Below are 22,500 nucleotides of genomic sequence, written 5' to 3'. Positions count from 1 at the left end.
TTTATATATATATATATATATATATATATATATATATATATATATATATATATATATATATATATATACATATATATATATACACATATACACACACATACATATATATATAGTGTATGTTTTGTATTATAAGTATAGAAGTTTAATTATTATAATTATTATGATATATATATATATTGATATATATATATATATATATATATATATATATATATATATATATATATATATATATATATATATATATATATATATATATATATTAGTATAAGTTTTGTATTATGTATTTAAGTTTTATTATTATTATACCAAATAATACATTGCGAGAATTAGTTTGTATTGAGGGTTTCACAAAAATTCAATTCACATCATAATAGCGATTATTTTTTATTTATTTATAGGAATCAATTTTCCATGCAACCCAAAGGAGCTTTTCTGTTTTGAAGATTCTTTACAATTGTTACACCAGATAAGTCATTGCAAGAATCATGCTGAATCGACAATTGACTCTGAATCCACTCATCACCCCGGGAATCAGAATCAGATTCACAACTTTAGAATCCTCGTACTTTTAAATGTACTGCTTTACCCTCAAGTTGCTGGCACGTCCACTCTACCAACCGAGCTATATGCATTCCCCGGCCAAATTGTTTTCACCCCAATGTGGCCCCCAAGTCAAAAAGTTGTCTGCTCTGCAGTGCTGTGTTGTGTGCTAAGTGTGTTGAAATGTTTTATTCTAGCACCATACTGTGTGTTTTTGTGATTTTGAGCCGGTGCCATTGCATCGTACTTATGTTTGTAAATCTGACTCGTGGGTCAGTGCCTCCCCCACCTCAAACCTCACTGCACGTCACTTGATATTAAATAGTAGGAAACATCACACAGCAAACAACACACAACATGTAATACACGCATACACTACTACCTCGGGGGAATAATGAACAACAAATCTTACAACACCTCGGTTGTGGACAAGGAGACTACAGCAATCTCTCTATTAACTAGCGCTAACAATCTGCGAGTCAGGGCGAACCCACAGCAGAGCTAATGCTGCTCTGTCTGGGCCTTTAGGATAATTACCCCTTTAATTAAGATGATACAAAATACCACAGTCATGAAAACTGCGTGAGAAAAATGTACTTGCATTGTTATGTTATGATTACATTCGTCTTAATTTGGCCACAGTTGTTGTCAACGTTTCAACATTCTTATTGTCAAATGCTTACAATTTTGTCCATACAGACAATTGTATGCTTATGACGATTTGTAATAACAATCTCAGCATTAAAATGGTTTGAAGTTGTTTTTCAAAGCATTGATTTGTTAAAGTCCAAGTGACTCACACAGAAAGGTCCAAGCCCAGAAGCGAAGTGGGGACTTCTACATCAAGTTTCCTGGACCAGAAACCACAAACACCAACTTGTTGCAAGGTCTGGGTCCTCACTGATCAGAGTGATGTAGCTTGCTGGACAATACATCTATTAAAACGTATCATAAATAAAAGGTTTTGTTTGAAAAGACCATGGTGGATGGCAATATCCAACATGACCACAAGAGGGAGCCCTAATTCCACCTGCTCCTCTGATGGCTCGGGTCTTCATCACTCTCAGAAGTGTGCTCACCATCACTCAGGAGGCCACAGTGTAGATTTAACCCAGTCAGCGATTATTCATTCCCTGGCTTCTTGAGTCTTTAACAGACACAATAATGTGTGGTGTAAGCACGTCTCACAGGAAACTACTAGAATACAAAAATGGATCAAAGAAGGTCAGAGCTTTCCATCTGTTCTTGGTTTTACTTTCACTATGTTTCCTGCAGACCAATAATTGTTTTTTTTGTTTGTTATTGGTTTTTAATCGTCATTATTTACTTCAAGTTATTACAGTATACATATTTATTTTAATTTTTTAAATTAATTTTGGCCAAAGGGAGCACATTTGAATTTCTTACACACTTGTTATTTCATATGTTGACCAGAGGGGGAGCACTTCACATTTATACACACACTTGTTATTTCATATGTTGACCAGAGGGGGAGCACTTCACATTTATACACACACTTGTTATTTCATATGTTGACCAGAGGGGGAGCACTTCACATTTATACACACACTTGTTATTTCATATGTTGACCAGAGGGGGAGCACTTCAAATTTAAACACACACTTGTTATTACATATGTTGACCAGAGGGGGAGCACTTCACATTTATACACACACTTGTTATTTCATATGTTGACCAGAGGGGGAGCACTTCACATTTATACACACACTTGTTATTACATATGTTGACCAGAGGGGGAGCACTTCACATTTATACACACACTTGTTATTTCATATGTTGACCAGAGGGGGAGCACTTTTAAAAGCGACACAGTCAATTTGAAAAATCCCTCCGTTTTGGGACCACCCTCATTTTGATAGATTTCACCACCAGGGGTGCTAATGAGACATTCTCTATTAGATGCAATGGTTTTCCGTATTGGGACCATGATGTATGCCCTAACTTGTTCACACCTCCTCATATGGAAGCTACTTTTCCTTGTTGATGTCTCAAGAAGGCAAACACCTCATTATAAACACACAAATCAACATCTCTGAAGCAAAACCTCAGTTTGTCAAAAGGAACCATTCCATTTATATAAAAAAGTAAAACAATTTTATTACATTAATTAACCAACTGTCTATTTCTTACACAATAGTTATACTTCACACACACACACACACACACACACACACACACACACACACACACACACACACACACACACACACACACACACTAGGGTGTGTAGGAGCGGCAATGTACCGTACATTCCAGACTATAAGCCGCTACTTTTTTTTCCCTACGCTTTGAGCCCTGCGGTTTATAAAAAGGTGTGGCCAATTTATAGATTTTTCTTCGCTGACGGCAACAATGCAACACAGTTCAAAAGAAACACAAGCGAATACTGAAAAGGTGTGTTATTGTTTGTGCTATGGCGCCGTCTTTTGGACGAGTTTGCTCACTGCTGGTGCTGCATCCCCCTTCTGTTCAGACTGAGCTTTCAACCGGAAGTACAAGTGCCGTCTCGTCTTTCCTGTTTCTACTCGTATGGATTCTTCATTCATCACTCCAAGCAACGTTTGTCAGTTTTACAATATAACTAAAACAATTCTTACTTACTACACCGTCCCATGTGTGATGTCTGTAGGAGTGTGTAATGTCATGAAACTAGAGTCCATAGAATTAACTAATATGCTAAAAGGTTTACAAGTGTTTAGTATTATTAACTTACAATAGCATTCTTTTTGTATTGTTACGGTTTCATAAATTCACCAAAACATCACTGTGGAGTTATTGAGTCTGTTTAGCTGATTGGAGAGCTAGCTTCCGCAGCTAGCGGGTCCATGGCGATGACTTCTGTTTTGTTTGATCAGCCGTTTTACTGCCGTGTTACAGACACCGTTTGGAAACAACTAAGGTATGTAAGTAAATATTTCGTACTGGTATATATCTGCGGCTTATATATGGAAGAATATTTTTCTTCTTCTAAAATTTAGTGGGTGTGGCTTAAGTCGCTTTAGTCCGGAAAATACTGTATGTAAAAAATTTGGTTTTAAAGGGGAACTGCAGTTTTTTTTGGAATTTTGCCTATCGTTCACAATCATTATGAAAGACATGACGACGGATGGATTTTTAAAAATGTATTGTAAATATTAAATAAGTTCAATCAAAAGTCCGCTTACAATGGAGCCTATATGGGCGCGCTTTTCGCGTCGTCCTCGCCAGTTCCAGGTTTGAAACGGCTGTCAAAGTGTCAGATTATATTCCCAGCCATCTATTTTTCAGGTGAGAGGCATGATTTATAATCTCCAATAAACTTACAGGGAAGCGAGGAAGCAGCAGACCACTCGATGATGTAAACATAGGAAGATCACGGCGCCACTATGAATAATCTGTCTGCGTTAGCCCTTATAATAACAATATCACTAATACTTGGTTAATATTCAAGTCACAACATGTACATCGAGTATTGTTGGCGCTTTTTGAATGATTATTTATTGGATTTTATGAGCAAAATAGTGGAGCTCCAAATGGCTCCGCTGTAAGCAGACTTAAATTTACGTTTATTTAATATTTATAATGCATTAAAATTAGATGTTGGACTGCCGATATTATCGGCCGATAAATGCTTTAAAATGTAATATCGGAAATTATCGGTATCGGTTTCAAAATTATCGATATCGGTTTCAAAAAGTAAAATATATGACTTTTTAAAAACGCCGTACACGGCCATAGGGAGAAGTACAGAGCGCCAATAAACCTTAAAGGCACTGCCTTTGTATGCCGGCCCGGTCACATAATATCTACGGCTTTTCACACACACAAGTGAATGCAAGGCATACTTGGTGAACAGCCATACAGGTCACATTGAGGGTGACCGTATAAACAACTTTAACACTGTTACAAATATGCGCCACAGTGTGAACCCACACCAAACAAGAATGACAAACACATTTCGGGAGAACATCCGCACCGTAACACAACATAAACACAACAGAACAAATACCCAGAACCCCTTGCAGCACTAACTCTTCCGGGACGCTACAATATACACCCCCCGCTACAAAGTGCAGTTCCCCTTTACTAAAACCATTATGCTGCTTTTTTTTTAATAACATTTATAAAACAACTGACTATTTCCTACATAACACACACACACACACACACACACACACACACACACACACACACACACACACACACACACACACACACACACACACACACACACACACACACACACACACACACACACACACACACACACACACACACACACACACACACACACACACACACACACACACACACACACACACACAGGAGCAGCAATGTGCCTCAGGGCTAAGCTAGTCTACAGTGTATTTATGTACACTAACAATGTGTCCATACATTCAAATATGTACTGTGTAAAAAAATTACAACCGGATGATGATTGACAGTTAAACCATATTTCAAAAGGTGTGAGCGGTCCTAGAGGGGTTAGGTAGGTCGCAGCTGCGTGCGATACACATGTGTTTGAAACGACATGGAATATTAATGCATATATACGTCCATAAGAAGGCACAGACTTAGTCAAGCATGATGTATAGCATTCAAGTGAGCGCGTGCGATACCAGAGGCGGCGTCACACTAGAATGTAGGACAATCATTCTGCTCTACTGCTCCCATGCTAGGAAATAGTCACACACACACACACACACATTCTTGTATTTGTCACCTTCTTGAGACCTCCGAAAAATGCCTACCTCTTTAGGACCACCCTTTCTAGATATATAAAGATTTGTATTTACAACATTAATAATATATGCATACTGTGCAAATATAAATATTTGGGGGAATTTTTGGTTTTTAATCTTCATTATTTACTTCAGGTTATTACAGTATGTCTATATACATATTTATTTTATTTTTTATTACATTTTGGCCAAATGGGGCGCATTTCAATTACTTGTTATTACATATGTTGACCAGAGGGGGAGCACTTTTAAAACCGACACACAGCCCATTTGAAAAGTCCCTCCTTTTTGGGACCACCCTCATTTTGATAGATTTCACCACCAGGGGTGCAAATGAGACATTCTCTATTAGATGCAATGGTTTTCCGTATTGGGACCATGATTTATGTCATCACTTGTTCACACCTCCTCATATGGAAACTACTGTTCCTTGTTCATGTCTCAAGAAGGGTAGAAATACAAGAACACACACACACCATTTCTTGTATTTCTTACCTTCTTGAGACCTGAGAAAAATGCCTACCTCTTTAGGACCACCCTTTCTAGATATATAAAGATTTGTATTTACAACATTAATAATATATACATACTATGCAAATATAAAAAATTTAAGCTTTTAGTTAATTCTTTTTTTTGTTTGCAATTGGTTTTTAATCTTCATTATTTACTTCAAGTTGTTGAAGTATACACATATTTATTTTATTTTTAAAAATTAATTTTGGCCAAAGGGGGCACATTGAAATTTCTTACACCCACTTGTTGTTACATATGTTGACCAGAGGGGGAGCACCTTTAAAACCGACACACAGTCAATTTGAAAAATCCCTCCTTTTTGGGACCACCCTCATTTTGATAGATTTCACCACCACAATTAGATGGAATGGTTTTCCGTATTGAGACCATGATTTATGTCATCACTTGTTCACACCTCCTCATATGGAAGCTACTGCTCCTTGTTCATGTCTCAAGAAGGGTAGAAATACAAGAACACACACACACACAATTTCTTGTATTTCTTACCTTCTTGAGACCTGAGAAAAATGCCTACCTCTTTAGGACCACCCTTTCTAGATATATAAAGATTTGTATTTACAACATTTATTATATATAAATATTATGTAGGTATAAAAAAAGGTAAGTTTTTAGTTAATTCTGTTTTTTGTTTGTAATTGGTTTTTAATCTTCATTATTTACTTGAAGTTATGGAAGTATACACATATTTACTTTATTTTTTTAAATTAATTTTGGTCAAAGGGGGCACATTTCAATTTCTTACACCCACTTGTTGTTACATATGTTGGCCAGAGGGGGAGCACTTCAAATTTTTACACACACTTGTAATTTCATATGTTGAACGAGGGGGAGCACTTTAATTTCTTACACATACTTATTACATATGTTGGCCAGAGGGGGAGCAATTCACATTTTTACACCCACTTGTTATTTCATATGTTGACCAGAGGGGGAGCACTTTTAAAAAGCGACACACAGTCCATTTGAAAAATCCCTCCTTTTTGGGACCACCCTCATTTTGATAGATTTCACCACCACTATTAGATGGAATGGTTTTCCGTATTGGGACCAGGATTCATGTCCTAACTTGTTCACACCTCCTCATATGGAAGCTACTGTTCCTTCTTCATGTCTCAAGAAGGGTAGAAATACAAGAACACACACACACACACACACTCACACCACTTCCGGCCGTTTCTTTTTGGCGACGTCAACATCATTCCTGCTGCTGTTTACGTCTCCAACTGTCCAGACAAGACAAAAGACGGGCACATTTCTCGCCATGGCAACTGTTGCCAGGCTACAGCCAAACTAAAGCCGCATAAAGCTCCCTCCCTGTAAGCGGGGACAGGAGCGCAGGGTGGAAGAGTCAAAGGCGCAGTCAGAGGAGGCGTGTACTGAAGTCATAAAAAAATGGCCGCCCGAGGGCCGGAGAAGACTTACGGGGACGGTGACATCATCGTAGAAGCTCCAGGCCAGCGCCCAGCGCATAGTGCGACCCTGGCAGAACTCTGTGTGCGTCACTTTGGGCACCTGAAGACAAAAACGGGGAAAAAATGCGTCACGATACTCCTGCTTGCTCCAAATCTGGGGTGTGAAAGTCATATTAAGTTAGTGTAATTACAGCCTGCACACACTCATTATTCAATATATAATGGCAGCCTTGAAGGGGACAACAACTAAACCATATCAATATATATCACAATACACACGTAGTCAATATCAATTCAAAATATGTTCGATAAAACCTTTGATTATTTATTTTTTCTTCCTCGTCGGAAAAAGAAGCGGAAGTATGGAAGCAAGGTTGGTTGCATGAACAAAGACACTCGCTCTCTGGTAACCGAGCAACGCAGGAAGTGTTACTGTCCCTTGCAATGCTAACCTTTTAGAGAATTATATTAATTTGAACCTACAAATCATGTATTTTGATATCTGCCTCCATCTTAGAAGTATGCTAATTCATCTTATATTAGCATGCTAATGTTTCATTTCGATTCGAAGTACTAACTTGTTTTATGTTAGCATGCTCACAATTTAGGGTAGTATTTTAGCTAATATTATTCATTTGAACCTAAAATAAGTATGTTAACTGTTCCCATGTTAACATGCTATCATTAGTATGCTAACATTTTACGCTAGCTTGTTAGCCAAGAAGTATGCTAACTTTTTTTCTATGTTATCATGCTAACATTATTAACATGCTAACATTTTACGCTAGTATTTTGGCTAATTTAATTCATTTCAACCTAAAAACATGGATTTTGATACTTGCCGCCATCTTATAAGTATGCTAACTGTTCCTATGTTATCATGCCAACGTCAGTACGCTAACACTTTATGCTAGCTTTAAGCTAATTTTATCAGTTTAAACCTAAAAGTCATGGCTTTTGATACATGACACCATCTTAGAAGTATGCTAACTTATCTTATATTAGCATGCTAATGTTTCATTTCAATTCGAAGTACTAACTTGTTTTATGTTAGCATGCTCACAATTTAGGGTAGCATTTTAGCTAATCATATTCATTTGAACCTAAAATAAGTATGTTAACTGTTCCCATGTTAACATGCTATCATTAATATGCTAACATTTTATGCTAACTTCTTAGCCAAGAAGTATGCCAACTTCTTTTCTATGTTATCATGCTAACATTATTAACATGCTAACATTTTACGCTAGTATTTTGGCTAATTTGATTAATTTCAACCTAAAAACATGGATTTTGATACTTGACACCATCTTAGAAGTATGCTAACTTTTTTCTAAGTTATCATGCGGACATTTTACGCTAGTATTTTGGCTAATTTGATTAATTTCAGCGTAAAAACATGGCTTTTGATACTGGACACCATCTTAGAAGTATGCTAACTTTTTTCTAAGTTATCATGCTGACATTTTACGCTACTATTTTGGCTAATTTGATTCATTTCAACCTAAAAACATGGATTTTGATACTTGTCGCCATCTTATAAGTATGCTACCTGTTCCTATGTTATCATGCCAATGTCAGTACGCTAACACATTACGCTAGCTTTGAGCTAATTTTATCAGTTTAAACCTAAAAATCATGACTTTTGATACATGACACCATCTTAGAAGTATGCTAACTTTTTTCTATGTTATCGGGCTAACATTAACATGCTAACATTTTACGCTAGTATTTTGGCTAATTTGATTAATTTCAACCTAAAAACATGGATTTTTCATCTGTTACCAGATTCGCACCTTCTTTCTCTCGTATTACCACTCGCACCGCACCACTAGCATCGCAGCTAACGTTAGCCATGCCGCTTACCTCTCTGCTCCGTGAGGGCGTATACGTATGTGACGTATGTAAGAAGGTGCGCTTGTTTTATGTCTCTGTGAGAAGGATAGACAAGAAAGAGTGAGAAGAGCCTGTAGTGTAATGCCCGCAGCTAAAAGCAACTGCGTGAGAACGTATACTCAAATATCACGATATAGGAGGGCTGGGCGATATATCGAATATACTCGATATATTGCGGGTTTGTCTCTGTGCGATATAGAAAATGACTATATCGTGATATTCGAGTATACATTCTCACGCAGTTGCTTTTAGCTGCGGGCATTACACTACAGGCTTTTATCACTCTTTTTTGTCTCTCCTTCTCACAGAGACTTAAACAAGCGCACCTTCTTACATACGTCACATACTGTCACGTCATACGTCACATATGTATACGCCCTCGCGGAGCAGAGAGGTAGCGGCATGGGTAACGTTAGCTGTGGTGCGAGTGGTAATACGAGAGAAAGAAGGTGCGAATCTGGTAACAAATGAAGGAAGAATTAATTCCCAAGAAAAACAGCAGGGGGTCCATCGTCTGGCGGTGGTTTGGCTTTAAGTGGGAATATGTCGAACAGACAACCGTAATATGTCAAGTGTGGGGCAAAAGCGTTGTTACAAAAAGTAGCATTACTGCTAATATGTAGCATCATTTGAAAAGTCACCCGCCAGAGAACGAAGAGTGTTTGAAACTCCGCATGTCAACATCTCCGTTCGGTGCCACACCAACAAAATGCCCAAGCAACCATTTCCACATCAAGACCGTATGAAAAAAAATAGTCAACAACAGAAGGAGATAACGTCCGCAGGAACCTACCACATAGCGAAGGACATACACTATTTCATTTCCTATTATGCAGCTCATTTTTATTTGACAGTTATTGAAATATCTTGTGACATCATGCACAAAAGTGCACTTTATTTGTTTTAAACTATTGTAGTGGCGTTCTGTACAAAAAGTGCATTTTAATTTAGTGTTGTTTTGATATGTCATATTAGTGACATCATGCACAAAAGTGCACTAATAGCTAGTTTTAAAATGTCTGACAATCTTGCACGTTCTGTTTTGAAATGACATGAATGTTTGTGCCACTGCTTAATAACTGTTTAATAAATACACTTTTGGTCAATTGACTTAGTTGTGATTTCCCTCTCGACATGAAAGTTTAAAATGAGCCTATATTAATGCAGTATGAACAAGAATGTTTTCATGTAGACACATAGAATCATCATACTGCTGTGATTATATGCATCAAGTGTTCTTTCAAGGCTAAGGCAAAATATCGAGATATATATCGTGTATCGTGACTAGGGATGATGTTTGATAAGAAATTATCGAGTTCGAGCCCATTATCGAATCCTCTTATCGAACCTATTCCTTATCGATTCTCTTATCGAATCCAGATAGGTTGTTGTATATGGAAAAAAACACAATATTTGGTTTAACAAAAGCTCACTTTCATTTTATAAGAAAAAAATAAAATAAAATAAATAAATAAATATTGACTGTTACCCCCCTAAAAAAAATAAAATAAAAATATTGACTGTTGTTACCCAAAGTATATTAAGTGGGATTTTTCAGAAACACAAAAACAACCTGTCTCTGTGATCACTATAGGTGTATAAATAATAATATAGTGTTAAATAAAATCAGTCCCTTGGGCACAAAACTGAAAATAATACAGCTCTCCAAAAAGTGCACTTCTGCTGCTATTGGAACATACTAACTACACAGACTATGACACTAAGAACACCACAGTCATCAATCAACAATTCTTCCCCCCATACATGAGAGCGAAGCCTGGCAATAATTGCATATTGCCTGATCTGCCCTCACTATACGTGTTGAGGTTATACAGCTTGGCAGACAGCTAACAAACAATCCAAAGGAGATTAATCCATTTAGGCTCTTTATTGTTGTTGATCTTGCTTTGTCTTTTCCTATCTTTACTTTTGTCTTGCACTGGACTGTTATTTTTATTTTTTTAACTGAAATACACACAATGACAAATGTATAAGCTATGTGATTCAATTAACATAGTGAAATGTAATACACAATATGTAAATATTAGCTTCACACAAATATACAGTACTATCATCAAACAAATACTTCTGAGTGTTAAAACTATTTCGATGGTGGAAATACACGACAGGCAGCCATTTGAAGTCCTCAAAACATCCATTGAAACAGTGCACAAAAATCCTTTTTCAATAAACATCTTAGTATCAAACTTAACCACTTTCCACCTTAATATTGAGTTACATAAACAAGTTAAACAGTTTACTTACAGACTTATCTTTTCCAACACTTCTTGTCTACTTCTCAATTGTCTCAACCCGGAAGTGCCCAAACTAATGACGCATAGTATTTTCATATCGCCAGAAGGTGTCAGTAAGAGTCTACAATCAAATGGGCATAACATTGCAGGTCCCACAGGGCATTTCCTGTACGTGGGAAGGGATTTGTTCCCAGGGATTCGAATAAAGAACCAACTCTTTTTCTTTACTATTGTGGCCTTGATAACAGGAACCGGTTCTCAAAAAGGGATTCGAGTCCATGGAATCAGTTCTTTTCTTATCGAACAACCGGGAGAACCGATTTCGAACATCATCCCTAATCGTGACATGACCAAAAATATCCATATATTTCAAAAATGCCATATCGCCCAGCCCTACGATATAGTCATTATCTATATTGCACAGAGACAAACCCGCGATATATCGAGTATATTCCATATATGGGCCAGCACTAACACAAAGTTTTATTAAGTCGTTTCCTCCCTCTGGAGCGCGACGGCGAACAGAGTGGTTAGCGTTCTCACGCACCCACCGGAGAGGAACAAGTACGTCACGTTGAAGGCTCGCATCTTAAAGACATTTGAACTTTCCCACGCGGAGAGAGCGAGCCGCCCCTTTTTTCGTTGCAGGGACTCAGCGATCAATACCGTATTTTTCGGATTATAAATCGCTCCGGAGTATAAGTCGCACCGGCCGAAAATGCATAATAAAGAAGGAAAAAAACGTATATAAGTCGCACTGGAGTATAAGTCGCATTTTTGGGGGAAATGTATTTGATAAAACCCAACACCAAGAATAGACATTTGAAAGGCAATTTAAAATAAATAAAGAATAGTGAACAACAGGCTGAATAAGTGTACGTTATATGACGCATAAATAACCAACTGAGAACGTGCCTGGTATGTTAACGTAACATATTATGGTAAGAGTCATTCAAATAACTATAACATATAGAACATGCTATACGTTTACCAAACAATCTGTCACTCCTAATCGCTAAATCCCATGAAATCTTCCTCCTCTGTGTTAATAATTTCACACATAAAGCGCTCCAGAGTATAAATCGCAAACTATGAAAAAAACTGCGATTTATAATCCGAAAAATACGGTCCTTTGATTTGAGCGTTCCTTCATACCACCTTAACATTTGACAACCAAACAATTAAACAAGGCGACTCGGTAAAGAATCTGGGTATTATCTTCGACCCAACTCTCTCGTTTGAGTCACACATTAAGAGTGTTACTAAAACGGCCTTCTTTCATCTTCGTAATATCGCTAAAATTCGTTCCATTTTGTCCACAAACGATGCTGAGATCATTATCCATGCGTTCGTTACATCTCGTCTCGATTACTGTAACGTTTTATTTTCGGGCCTCCCTATGTCTAGCATTAAAAGATTACAGATGGTACAAAATGCGGCTGCTAGACTTTTGACAAAAACAAGAAAGTTTGATCATATTACGCCTATACTGGCTCACTTGCACTGGCTTCCTGTGCACCTAAGATGCGACTTTAAGGTTTTACTACTTACGTATAAAATACTACACGGTCAAGCTCCTGCCTATCTTGCCGATTGTATTGTACCATATGTCCCGGCAAGAAATCTGCGTTATTAGTGATTCCCAGAGCCCAAAAAAAGTCTGCGGGCTATAGAGCGTTTTCTATTCGGGCTCCAATACTATGGAATGCCCTCCCGGTAAAAGTTAGAGATGCTACCTCAGTAGAAGCATTTAAGTCTCATCTTAAAACTCATTTGTATACTCTAGCCCAGGGGTCACCAACCTTTTTGAAACTAAGAGCTACTTCTTGGGTACTGATTAATGCGAAGGGCTACCAGTTTGATACACACTTAAATACATTGCCAGAAATAGCCAATTTGCTCAATTTTAACTCTGTTATTATTAATAATTAATGATATTTATACTTAATTGAACGGTTTAAAAGAGGAGAAAACATGAAAAAAAAATGACAATTAAATTTTGAAACATAGTTTATCTTCAATTTTGACTCTTTAAAATTCAAAATTCAACCGAAAAAAAGAAGAGAAAAACTTAAAAAAAGAATTTATGGAACATCATTAGTAATTCTTCCTGATTAAGATAAATTTTAGAATTTTGATGACATGTTTTAAATAGGTTAAAATCCAATCTACACTTTGTTAGAATATATAACAAATTGGACCAAGCTATATTTCTAACAAAGACAAATCATTATTTCTTCTAGATTTTCCAGAACAAAAATTTTAAAATCAATTCAAAAGACTTTGAAATAAGATTTAAATTTGATTCTACAGATTTTCTAGATTTTCCAGAATAATTTTTTTGAATTTTAATCATAATAAGTTTGAAGAAATATTTCACAAATATTCTTCGTCGAAAAAACAGAAGCTAAAATGAAGAATTAAATTAAAATGTATTTATTATTCTTTACAATTAATTTTAAAAAAAATTACTTGAACATTAATTTAAATTGTCAGGAAAGAAGAGGAAGGAATTTAAAAGGTAAAAAGGTATATGTGTTTAAAAATCCTAAAATCATTTTTAAGGTTGTATTTTTTCTCTACAATTGTCTTTCTGAAAGTTATAAGAAGCAAAGTAAAAAAATTAATGAATTTATTTAAACAAGTGAAGACCAAGTCTTTAAAATATTTTCTTGGATTTTCAAATTCTATTTGAGTTTTGTCTCTCTTAGAATTAAAAATGTCGGGCAAAGCGAGACCAGCTTGCTAGTAAATACATAAAACTAAAAAAATAGAGGCAGCTCACTGGTAAGTGCTGCTATTTGAGCTATTTTTAGAACAGGCCGGCGGGCTACTCATCTGGTCCTTACGGGCTACCTGGTGCCCGCGGGCACCGCGTTGGTGACCCCTGCTCTAGCCTTTAAATAGACTCCCTTTTTAGACCAGTTGATCTGCCGTTTCTTTTCTTTTCTTTTCTACTCTGCTCCCAACCCGGGGTGGACCGCTAGCCTGTCCATCGGATGGGGACATCTCTACGCTGCTGACCCGTCTCCGCTCGGGATGGTTCCTGCTGGCCCCACCATGGACTGGACTTTCGCTGATGTGTTGGACTTTCACAATATTATGTCATACCCACTCGACATCCATTGCTTTCGGTCTCCCCTAGAGGGGGGGGGGGGGGGGGGGGTTACCCACATATGCGGTCCTCTCCAAGGTTTCTCATAGTCATTCACATTGACGTCCCACTGGGGTGAGTTTTCCTTGCCCGTATGTGGGCTCTGTACCGAGGATGTCGTTGTGGCTTGTACAGCCCTTTGAGACACTTGTGATTTAGGGCTATATAAATAAACATTGATTGATTGATTCATGTCCAATAAAGGGGGAAGTGAAGTGATTGGTAGAAGCCACTGCAGTCCATGCTGTATAAGAGTCGTGCTGTCAAACTAGGAAGGTCTTCCATCCATCTACTGGGCAGCAGCCACAGCAGGGAAGAGCGGACGTCCTGGCAGTGATAACGTAGCGACTGACTAGAATCAAACACCCCCTGAGGTCAATGGAAGAAGTGGAAAGTGTGTGAAACATGTTGTGTTTAGCAGCCTTCAGAGGTGGACGCTGGACAGGCTCGCTCATCGGACCCCCGGGGTCAGTGAGCGCCACGCCTCTTAATTGCGGGTGAGAAGTTGTGATGTGGCGAGAAGCACGTGGCGGCGAAAAGGCTGGTTTGGATCGACGTGCTCCGGGGGTGACTGAAGTGACATTCCAGCTCGGTTCCGCTCCGAAAGGCACAAATTGGAAGGATCTCAAAAGACTCGCTGTACTGAAAGGAGACACGAGGACACTCCAAAACACACCAGTGAGTGATTAGCACGTGAAGAGGTGGATGCTCGCCAAAGCTGCACTTGTGCTGATGAGCATGAGCGAGGCCTCATGAGGATGCAGGTGCAAGTACGTGAGCGTCCTGGTCTTCTAAGCATGTGATGGACACCACTGGCACGGGACTACAAGCTGATGCGGGGAGTCATGAGTTGGCTTATTAGTTCCGGCTGCTGACACTCATGGCTGCGAGGGGAGTCAGCTCATGGCCAACGTTAGACGCAGCGTGGCCATGTTTCTTCTCTTCCTCCCCAGTGGACCCAAGCGCCATGACGGGTGTTCGTAGCTGTGTGTTTACGTGCACACAAGTAGTGCTATCCACGCTACACTGCAAAAAGTCAGTGTTCAAAAACATGAAAAAAAATACAAAAATGAGGGGTATTTTATTTGAACTAAGCAAAATTATCTGCCAATAGAACAAGAAAATTCGGCTTGTCATGACTTTACAAAACAAGTAAAATTAGCTAACCTCAATGAATCCAAAAATACCTTAAAATAAGAATATTCTCACTAATAAGTGCACTTTTCTTAGTAGAAAAAAAAGAGACCTTTTTGCTCAATATTTGGAAAAATATTCTTAAATTATGTAAATTCTAGTGCCATTATCTTGACATAATGATATGCGCTCGGCATCATGATTTTTTTTTCATGCTTGAAGTAAGAAATTATTACTTTAAAAAAGTAGTTTTATACTTGTGAGTGTTGATGACACAGCTTTGCAACAGTTGATATTCTAGTTTCAAGCATGTTTTACTCAATATAGGTCATCAAATCTCAGCAACAAGCTGTAATATCTTACTGAGATCATTTAGGACCAAAAACCCTTAAAACAAGTAAAACACTCTAACATAAAACCTGCTTAGTGAGAAGAATTATCTCATCAGACAGAAAATAAGCAAATATCACCCTTATTTGAGATATTTAATCTAACTTAGATTTCAGTTTTTGCAGTGTATCTACACCTTGTTATCTACACATTGTTATCTACACAGCAAAAACTGAAATCTAAGTAAGATTAAATATCTCAAATAAGGGTGATATTTGCTTATTTTCTGTCTGATAAGATAATTCTTCTCACTAAGCAGATTTTATGCTAGATTGTTTTACTTGTTTTAAGGGTTTTGGTCCTAAATGATCTCAGTAAGATATTACAGCTTGTTGCTGAGATTTGATGACCTATATTGAGTAAAACATGCTTGAAACTAGAATATCAACTGTTGCAAAGCTGTGTCATCAACACTCACAAGTATAAAACTACTTTTTTAAAGTAATAATTTCTTACTTCAAGCATGAAAAAAAAATCATGATTTTGACACAATTGTGTCTCATGATTAAAACAGATGACAGCCAAATGGACTTTGCTGTTTTATTTTCAATGAAACAATAGAAAACACGTACTCATATAGGAGTACAGTTGGCACAGTACAGTAAACTGACAGTTAATATTTAAACATTTAAGATGTGACATTTCAAACAATTTTGAACAGAAATTGTTCATGCACATTCAGATAAATTCCTCAAAATTACAATTAAAAAATGTTTGGCGGGGGCCGGGCTGTATATATGCGCACTAATTGACTGAAAGAGCACGCACTTGGCGCGATGATGTCATGTTGTCCATGGAAAAATGCATATTTAGACAATATGATTTGCCTGAGCGGCTGGTAGACCCCGAGAGTAACAAGCGGTTGCCTTGTTGCCTTTCCATTAAGAACAATAAATTACTTTTTAGTATAAGTTTGCTGGTTTCAAGAAATGTAATGCCGAGCGCATATCATTATGTCAAGATAATGGCACTAGCATTTACTTCATTTAAGAATATTTTTCAACATATTGAGCAAAAAGGTCTCTTTTTTTTCTACCAAGAAAAGTGCACATGTTATTAGTGAGAATATACTTATTTTAAGGTATTTTTGGGTTCATTGAGGTTAGCTAATTTTACTTGTTTTGGAAAGTCTTGACAGGCCAAATTTTCTTGTTCTATTGGCAGATAATTTTGCTTAGTTCAAATAAAATTCCACTAGTTTTTATATTTTTTTTCCTTGTTTTTGAACACTGACTTTTTGCAGTGTATGACAACAGCGGTGCCTCAGTTTCACTTAATAATCCGTTCCAAATCCAAATTGTACAGAAAATAATAATACATTTTTCCCCCAAAAAAATCCAATTCATTCCACAAATATGAAGAGAAACCTTTGGCTGAGTATTTTTTGTCATTATTTGTTGTTGTTTTTTCATTCAAACCTGGACATATAAAAGTTAACAATATTAAAATATACAATAAAGACAAGTTTACTGCATTTGAAAGGGTTAACTTGCAATCTTATTATGTAATATCCTTACATCAGTGGTTGAAAAAATTACGTTGACAATAATATGGTTTATCGGCAATAATTTGTAGGTCAATATATCATCCTGCACAATTTGTTATTGGCCCAGGCGTAGTTAAAGATGCATAAATAATTGATTTATAATGGAATCGTAGCCCCTAAATTGTAATCACAATGGAATCATGAGGTGGCCAAAGTGTCAGAATAATTGTATCTACGTTATCACAAAACTTTGTGTTACATTGAGTTCAGCTCGCCCTGCGAGAAGACAAAAGCTGTCTTCGATCCTACCAAGCAGAAGGCTTGTAAAACTCCACTGTGTACGATGGGAAGCGACATGAAGGCGTCGGTTTCTTTGATGTATTGTAATCCACAGAAAGATATTGTCTTGACCCGCGATCTACAAAGCGGAGAGGAAGCAGGGCCTGACTCCCCTCCAGGCACCTTTTCTTTGAACTGTTTTGTGATAAGGGCGATGGCTGTTTACGACCCCCCTCCCTTAGAAACAGCTGTTGCCATGTAATCAGGGAAAGTCCAAATAAAAGAGGAGGCGTAAAATCTTCTCAGAGCGTGGTGACACTGTACAAAGGTACAGGTGTACGCGTTTCTCCTCACTGAGCCAAATTTAATTCTGTCTCTGTTTGGTTCCTTGCTTCTTGTCTTGTTTAATAGATGTCACCATTGTTTGAACCTGACACAAAGATTCCCATCTCTATTAGCAACACTCACAAAGTGGAATAATAACACAAAATGACAGAGTCACCAACACGTGGGGTCTTTGTTTGGGCACCCAGGTCTGCTGAATGATACAGTACGATAACCAAGATGGTACAAAAAAAACCGCTCAAACCGAGGTATTTTTGGTTTGCCAGCGTACCTGCATGGAGTGATTTATGAACCTCCACCTTCAAAGGTGGCAGCAGGTATGTGCCCCTGCAACCCCAATTACTAATGTCAGGAAAACGTTTGCAGCTTTTTGAGATTGGGACTACTCACCCCTTGCTTCCTCAGCTCTTCTTTCAGCGGTGCCAGGCTGCACTTCTTCCCAAGCATGCAACTGTACCACCTGCACAAACACACCAGCGTGTTGTCAAACAAAGTGACAAAATGTTGTTTTTTTCCACACCACGTGGTCTGTTTGGGGTTCAAGTCTAAGAAAAGGCACATTGATTCATCACAAGCATGTGACTCTTTGTTACCCTCATCCGACTCCAAATATTTGAAACATTTACACTTTTGGACATACCAAGGTTGCACATTTAGATTGTTGGCTGAAAGACACAACACAAAAATATTGGTCAGCATCCATCCATTATTTTAATAATCAAGTAATCCATCCATTAGTTTGTTGGATGAATCGAGTACAGAAAACCCTCATCACTGTTATTTGGTTCCGTGCCTGACTGTGAAGTAGCAATTATTCATTATAAATCAAATCAAGTTAATATATTACACTCCTTTATTTTTTACTATAATTTCAAATATTCATTGAATGTATGTACTGTTAACTACAGGTAAATATTATCATTCATCATCAATGTTGCTATTGCTGTTAGTATTATTATTATTATTATTTGTAGTGTAATAATGTTCATTGTCAATACTGTGTTATTACTATCTACTTAACCGCTGGTTTTGTTATGAACACAAGTATCATATTTGTACATTGTGTCAGCTGATGTAATTATGTTGTTGTTGCCCCTCCTGGTCGTGTCCCCACCACACCCCACTCTGTCTTCTTTCTATCTCCTCCTGCTGCGGTCCGGATGCAGCAAATATTCAATCTTTTGTAAAGTAAATCTGTGCAGCAGATTCAGGCATTTAGATCAACAATATTCTTTGTCCATGTGGCTGCACAGGACAGGTTAAACAAAAAGAAAAAGAAAAAAAAATATATATATATACATACATACATAAATATATATAATATGATAAAATATCAAATATTTTTATAGAGCATGAAAAACAGACCTACTAAATACGTTTTTAACATTATGAGAGTCGTCTAAACATAAAAAAACACCCACATAGTCACCTTTACACTCTTTCAAACCAATATAGTAGTGCTCCCTGAGGCTGAGCCAATCAGTGGCTCCGATACTGAACAGCGCACTGTGATTGGTTTGGTCTCCTCTAGTGGCCGATACTACTGTAGTATTAATATTTTTAGTTCATTTAGCTATTTTCTTCTGGAAACTGCTTAATTTAAGCCACAAATTCACAATATGCTTAAAAAAATCAGCAATAGTGAAGATGCAAACTTTAAAGCGCAAAAATAGCGAGGAAAACTGTAATCATATAAAACACAGTTTTATATGATACAGTTGAAATAAACAAACGCTCTTCGGAGCAGACATCAAAGCAAAATATCCTACCACCTGCCACAGTCAAAATGCTTGCTCTCTTCCTTCTTAAATCTTCTCCATGCAATAGTTTGGTTAAAAAAATGTTTGACTTTGATTGCACAAAATCCTTGAAATATCCACCAATGTGCCAGTACTGAAATCGACACCAACTGAAGCCATGTTTACTTTCAGTCAACACTGCAGCATGCGAGTCGTCATGACATCATGTCCGCACGTGAGTCACATTGCCTTCACATTAGAGATCGCATGTTTTCTAATGTGAACCACTACATAAAAAGATCGGGTTTGACCCAAAGATCCAAATTGGGCATCCGACCCAGCAGTGTGAACGTAAACTAAAACTGCTGGTGCGTAATAAGTATAATACTTACAGTATAAACTAGGGATGTCCGATAATATCGGACTGCCGATATTATCGGCCGATAAATGCTTTAAAATGTAATACCGGAAATTATCGGTATTGGTTTCAAAATTATCGGTATCGGTTTCATAAAGTAAAATTCATGACTTTTTAAAACGCCGCTGTGTACACGGACGTAGGGAGAAGTACAGAGCGCCAATAAACCTTAAAGCCACTGCCTTTGCGTGCCGGCCCAGTCACATAATATCTACGGCTTTTCATGTCCCAAATTCAAAGCTGCTGTTTTGAGGCATGTTAAAAAAAATAATGCACTTTGTGACTTCAATAATAAATATGTGACCCGTGCTGGCAAAATGAGTCGGAATGCGCACAGGCTAATTTTGAGCTACAGGCAAATAAGTGAAAAAAATGTATGTTGGTTGAAATTGAGATTTTCACAAAAATGAGTCCATAAAGCCACAATCTAGCGATCCCAATCATCGAAATAGCAAGAAAACATCTTCAATCACCTTTATTTGAAGGTTTTGTACGAGGTATGTCTTCAGAAATTAGTCCTTTGTGTTAAAATTCCTTGAGAAAATCAAGTGTCTTCAACGCTCACTCGCGGCAATAAGGGGGAATCCCCCTAGCCACATTTGGTATCATTGTGACGCCAAGTTTACATACTTTCTAAAAATGAGCATGGAATTCCCGATGACGCCATTCTGAACCAATATAATTTGAGTTTTTAAACCTGTCCCGACGTAAACAAATCCGGCTTGTTGCTAAGCGGTCGCTGTGAGGCGTACCCTCATTGGTTGAATCACCCCGCGCGGTGCATTGTGGTATCATGGCAGCGCCCTGATGAAAAACAACACACAGTAATTCGAGCGGAATATTTGGTGAAAAAAGGTGATTTTCGAACATTTAATTATTATTTTTGTGGATAAGTTAGACTGTTTTACATTCCGTAATGGATTTAGAAGGTGGAGAGGGTACACAGGCGGTTGCAAGTGCGCTAAATTCACTGCAGTCGGCGAATCTTCTTAGTGCTGCTGGTCAGGAATATTACGGACAGCTGACCAGCTGACAAACTGACCAGTGAACAAAAAAACTGTGACATAACAGTGTTGACATTTTTGTACATAACCGTTTTCAATAGAGTTGAATATATATTTTTCCTTTAGACATGGGATTTGACTTTAATTGTACCAATTTTGGTGTTGCTACAAGGACTTTTAAGGTATGGTTGCTATGGAGTTTTGTTTTGGAACATTCTGTTCTGGAACAGTAAACTTTAAGCTGGTTTTTCTCAAAACGGACCCTCAAACTTGGTCGACTTCAATCGGATGTAACTCGGTCATTTTCTGTCCGATTCCAACAAACCATATATCATTTTGAAGGTCTCTAGATGGAGAATGTGTAAATAACAATAACTCAGTTTTTAAAATTTCCTCATTGTGACTCATTTTGCCAGCACAGGTCACATATGGCAGTGCCATGTTGGCATTTTTTTTCCATAACTTGAGTTGATTTATTTTGAAAAACCTTGTTACAATGTTTAATGCATCCAGCGGGGCATCGCAACAAAATTAGGCATAATAATGTGTTCATTCCACGACTGTATACATCGGTTGATATCGGAATCGGTAATTAAGAGTTGGACAATATCGGAATATCGGCAAAAATTCCATTACCGGACATCTCTAGTATAAACACTTTTTTGGGTGCAACAAAAGATACAGCAAAGACTGAACTGAGCAGAACAACACACCATAAACTATACACTACTGCCATGTAACGTCTTGGACTTGCAACTGTAATTAAGACTCAGAAATGTTATAATACAACAGGACAGTACCGGTAGTTATCACAATCAACCCATTTTTAAATGTTTCAATAAAAAAAATAGATTTTATAATGAAAAATAATGAATATTTTGTGGTGAATGTGAGTGTGAATGTTGTCTGTCTATCTGTGTTGGCCCTGTGATGAGGTGGCGACTTGTCCGGGGTGTGCCCCGCCTTCCGCCCGAATGCAGCTGAGATAGACTCCAGCGCCCCCCGCGTCAGCAAAGGGAATAAGCGGTAGAAAATGGATGGATGGATGGATTTTTTAACACACACAAAGTACGGAAAAAGTGTATTGTTGAGTACCAGTAGCGGGAATTGTTCAGTTCAAATGTAAACGGTATCCACCCCGATGTGGAGCAGCATTTTACCTTTGAGGG

The 22,500-nt window shown here is 37.6% G+C and overlaps 1 protein-coding gene across 2 annotated transcripts in view; it reads right to left on the bottom strand.

The window, feature by feature from the left end:
- The window catches only part of mettl16 (methyltransferase 16, N6-methyladenosine), a 50,463-nt gene that overhangs the window by 3,560 nt on the left and 24,403 nt on the right, over positions 1–22,500 (bottom strand). For both annotated transcript variants that reach the window (XM_062068677.1, XM_062068678.1), the window contains exons 7-8: positions 18,561–18,630; positions 7,242–7,331 (exon numbers count right to left, since the gene is read on the bottom strand). In XM_062068677.1, the coding sequence (XP_061924661.1) occupies positions 7,242–7,331; positions 18,561–18,630 (160 nt within the window). The remainder of the gene's footprint in view (positions 1–7,241; positions 7,332–18,560; positions 18,631–22,500) is intronic.

The sequence above is a fragment of the Entelurus aequoreus genome, linkage group LG13 (assembly GCF_033978785.1).
Source record: "Entelurus aequoreus isolate RoL-2023_Sb linkage group LG13, RoL_Eaeq_v1.1, whole genome shotgun sequence".
NCBI classification, from domain to species: domain Eukaryota; kingdom Metazoa; phylum Chordata; class Actinopteri; order Syngnathiformes; family Syngnathidae; genus Entelurus; species Entelurus aequoreus.
Note: the sequence above shows the minus strand (reverse complement) of the source record. Positions and strands in the feature narration are given on the sequence as shown.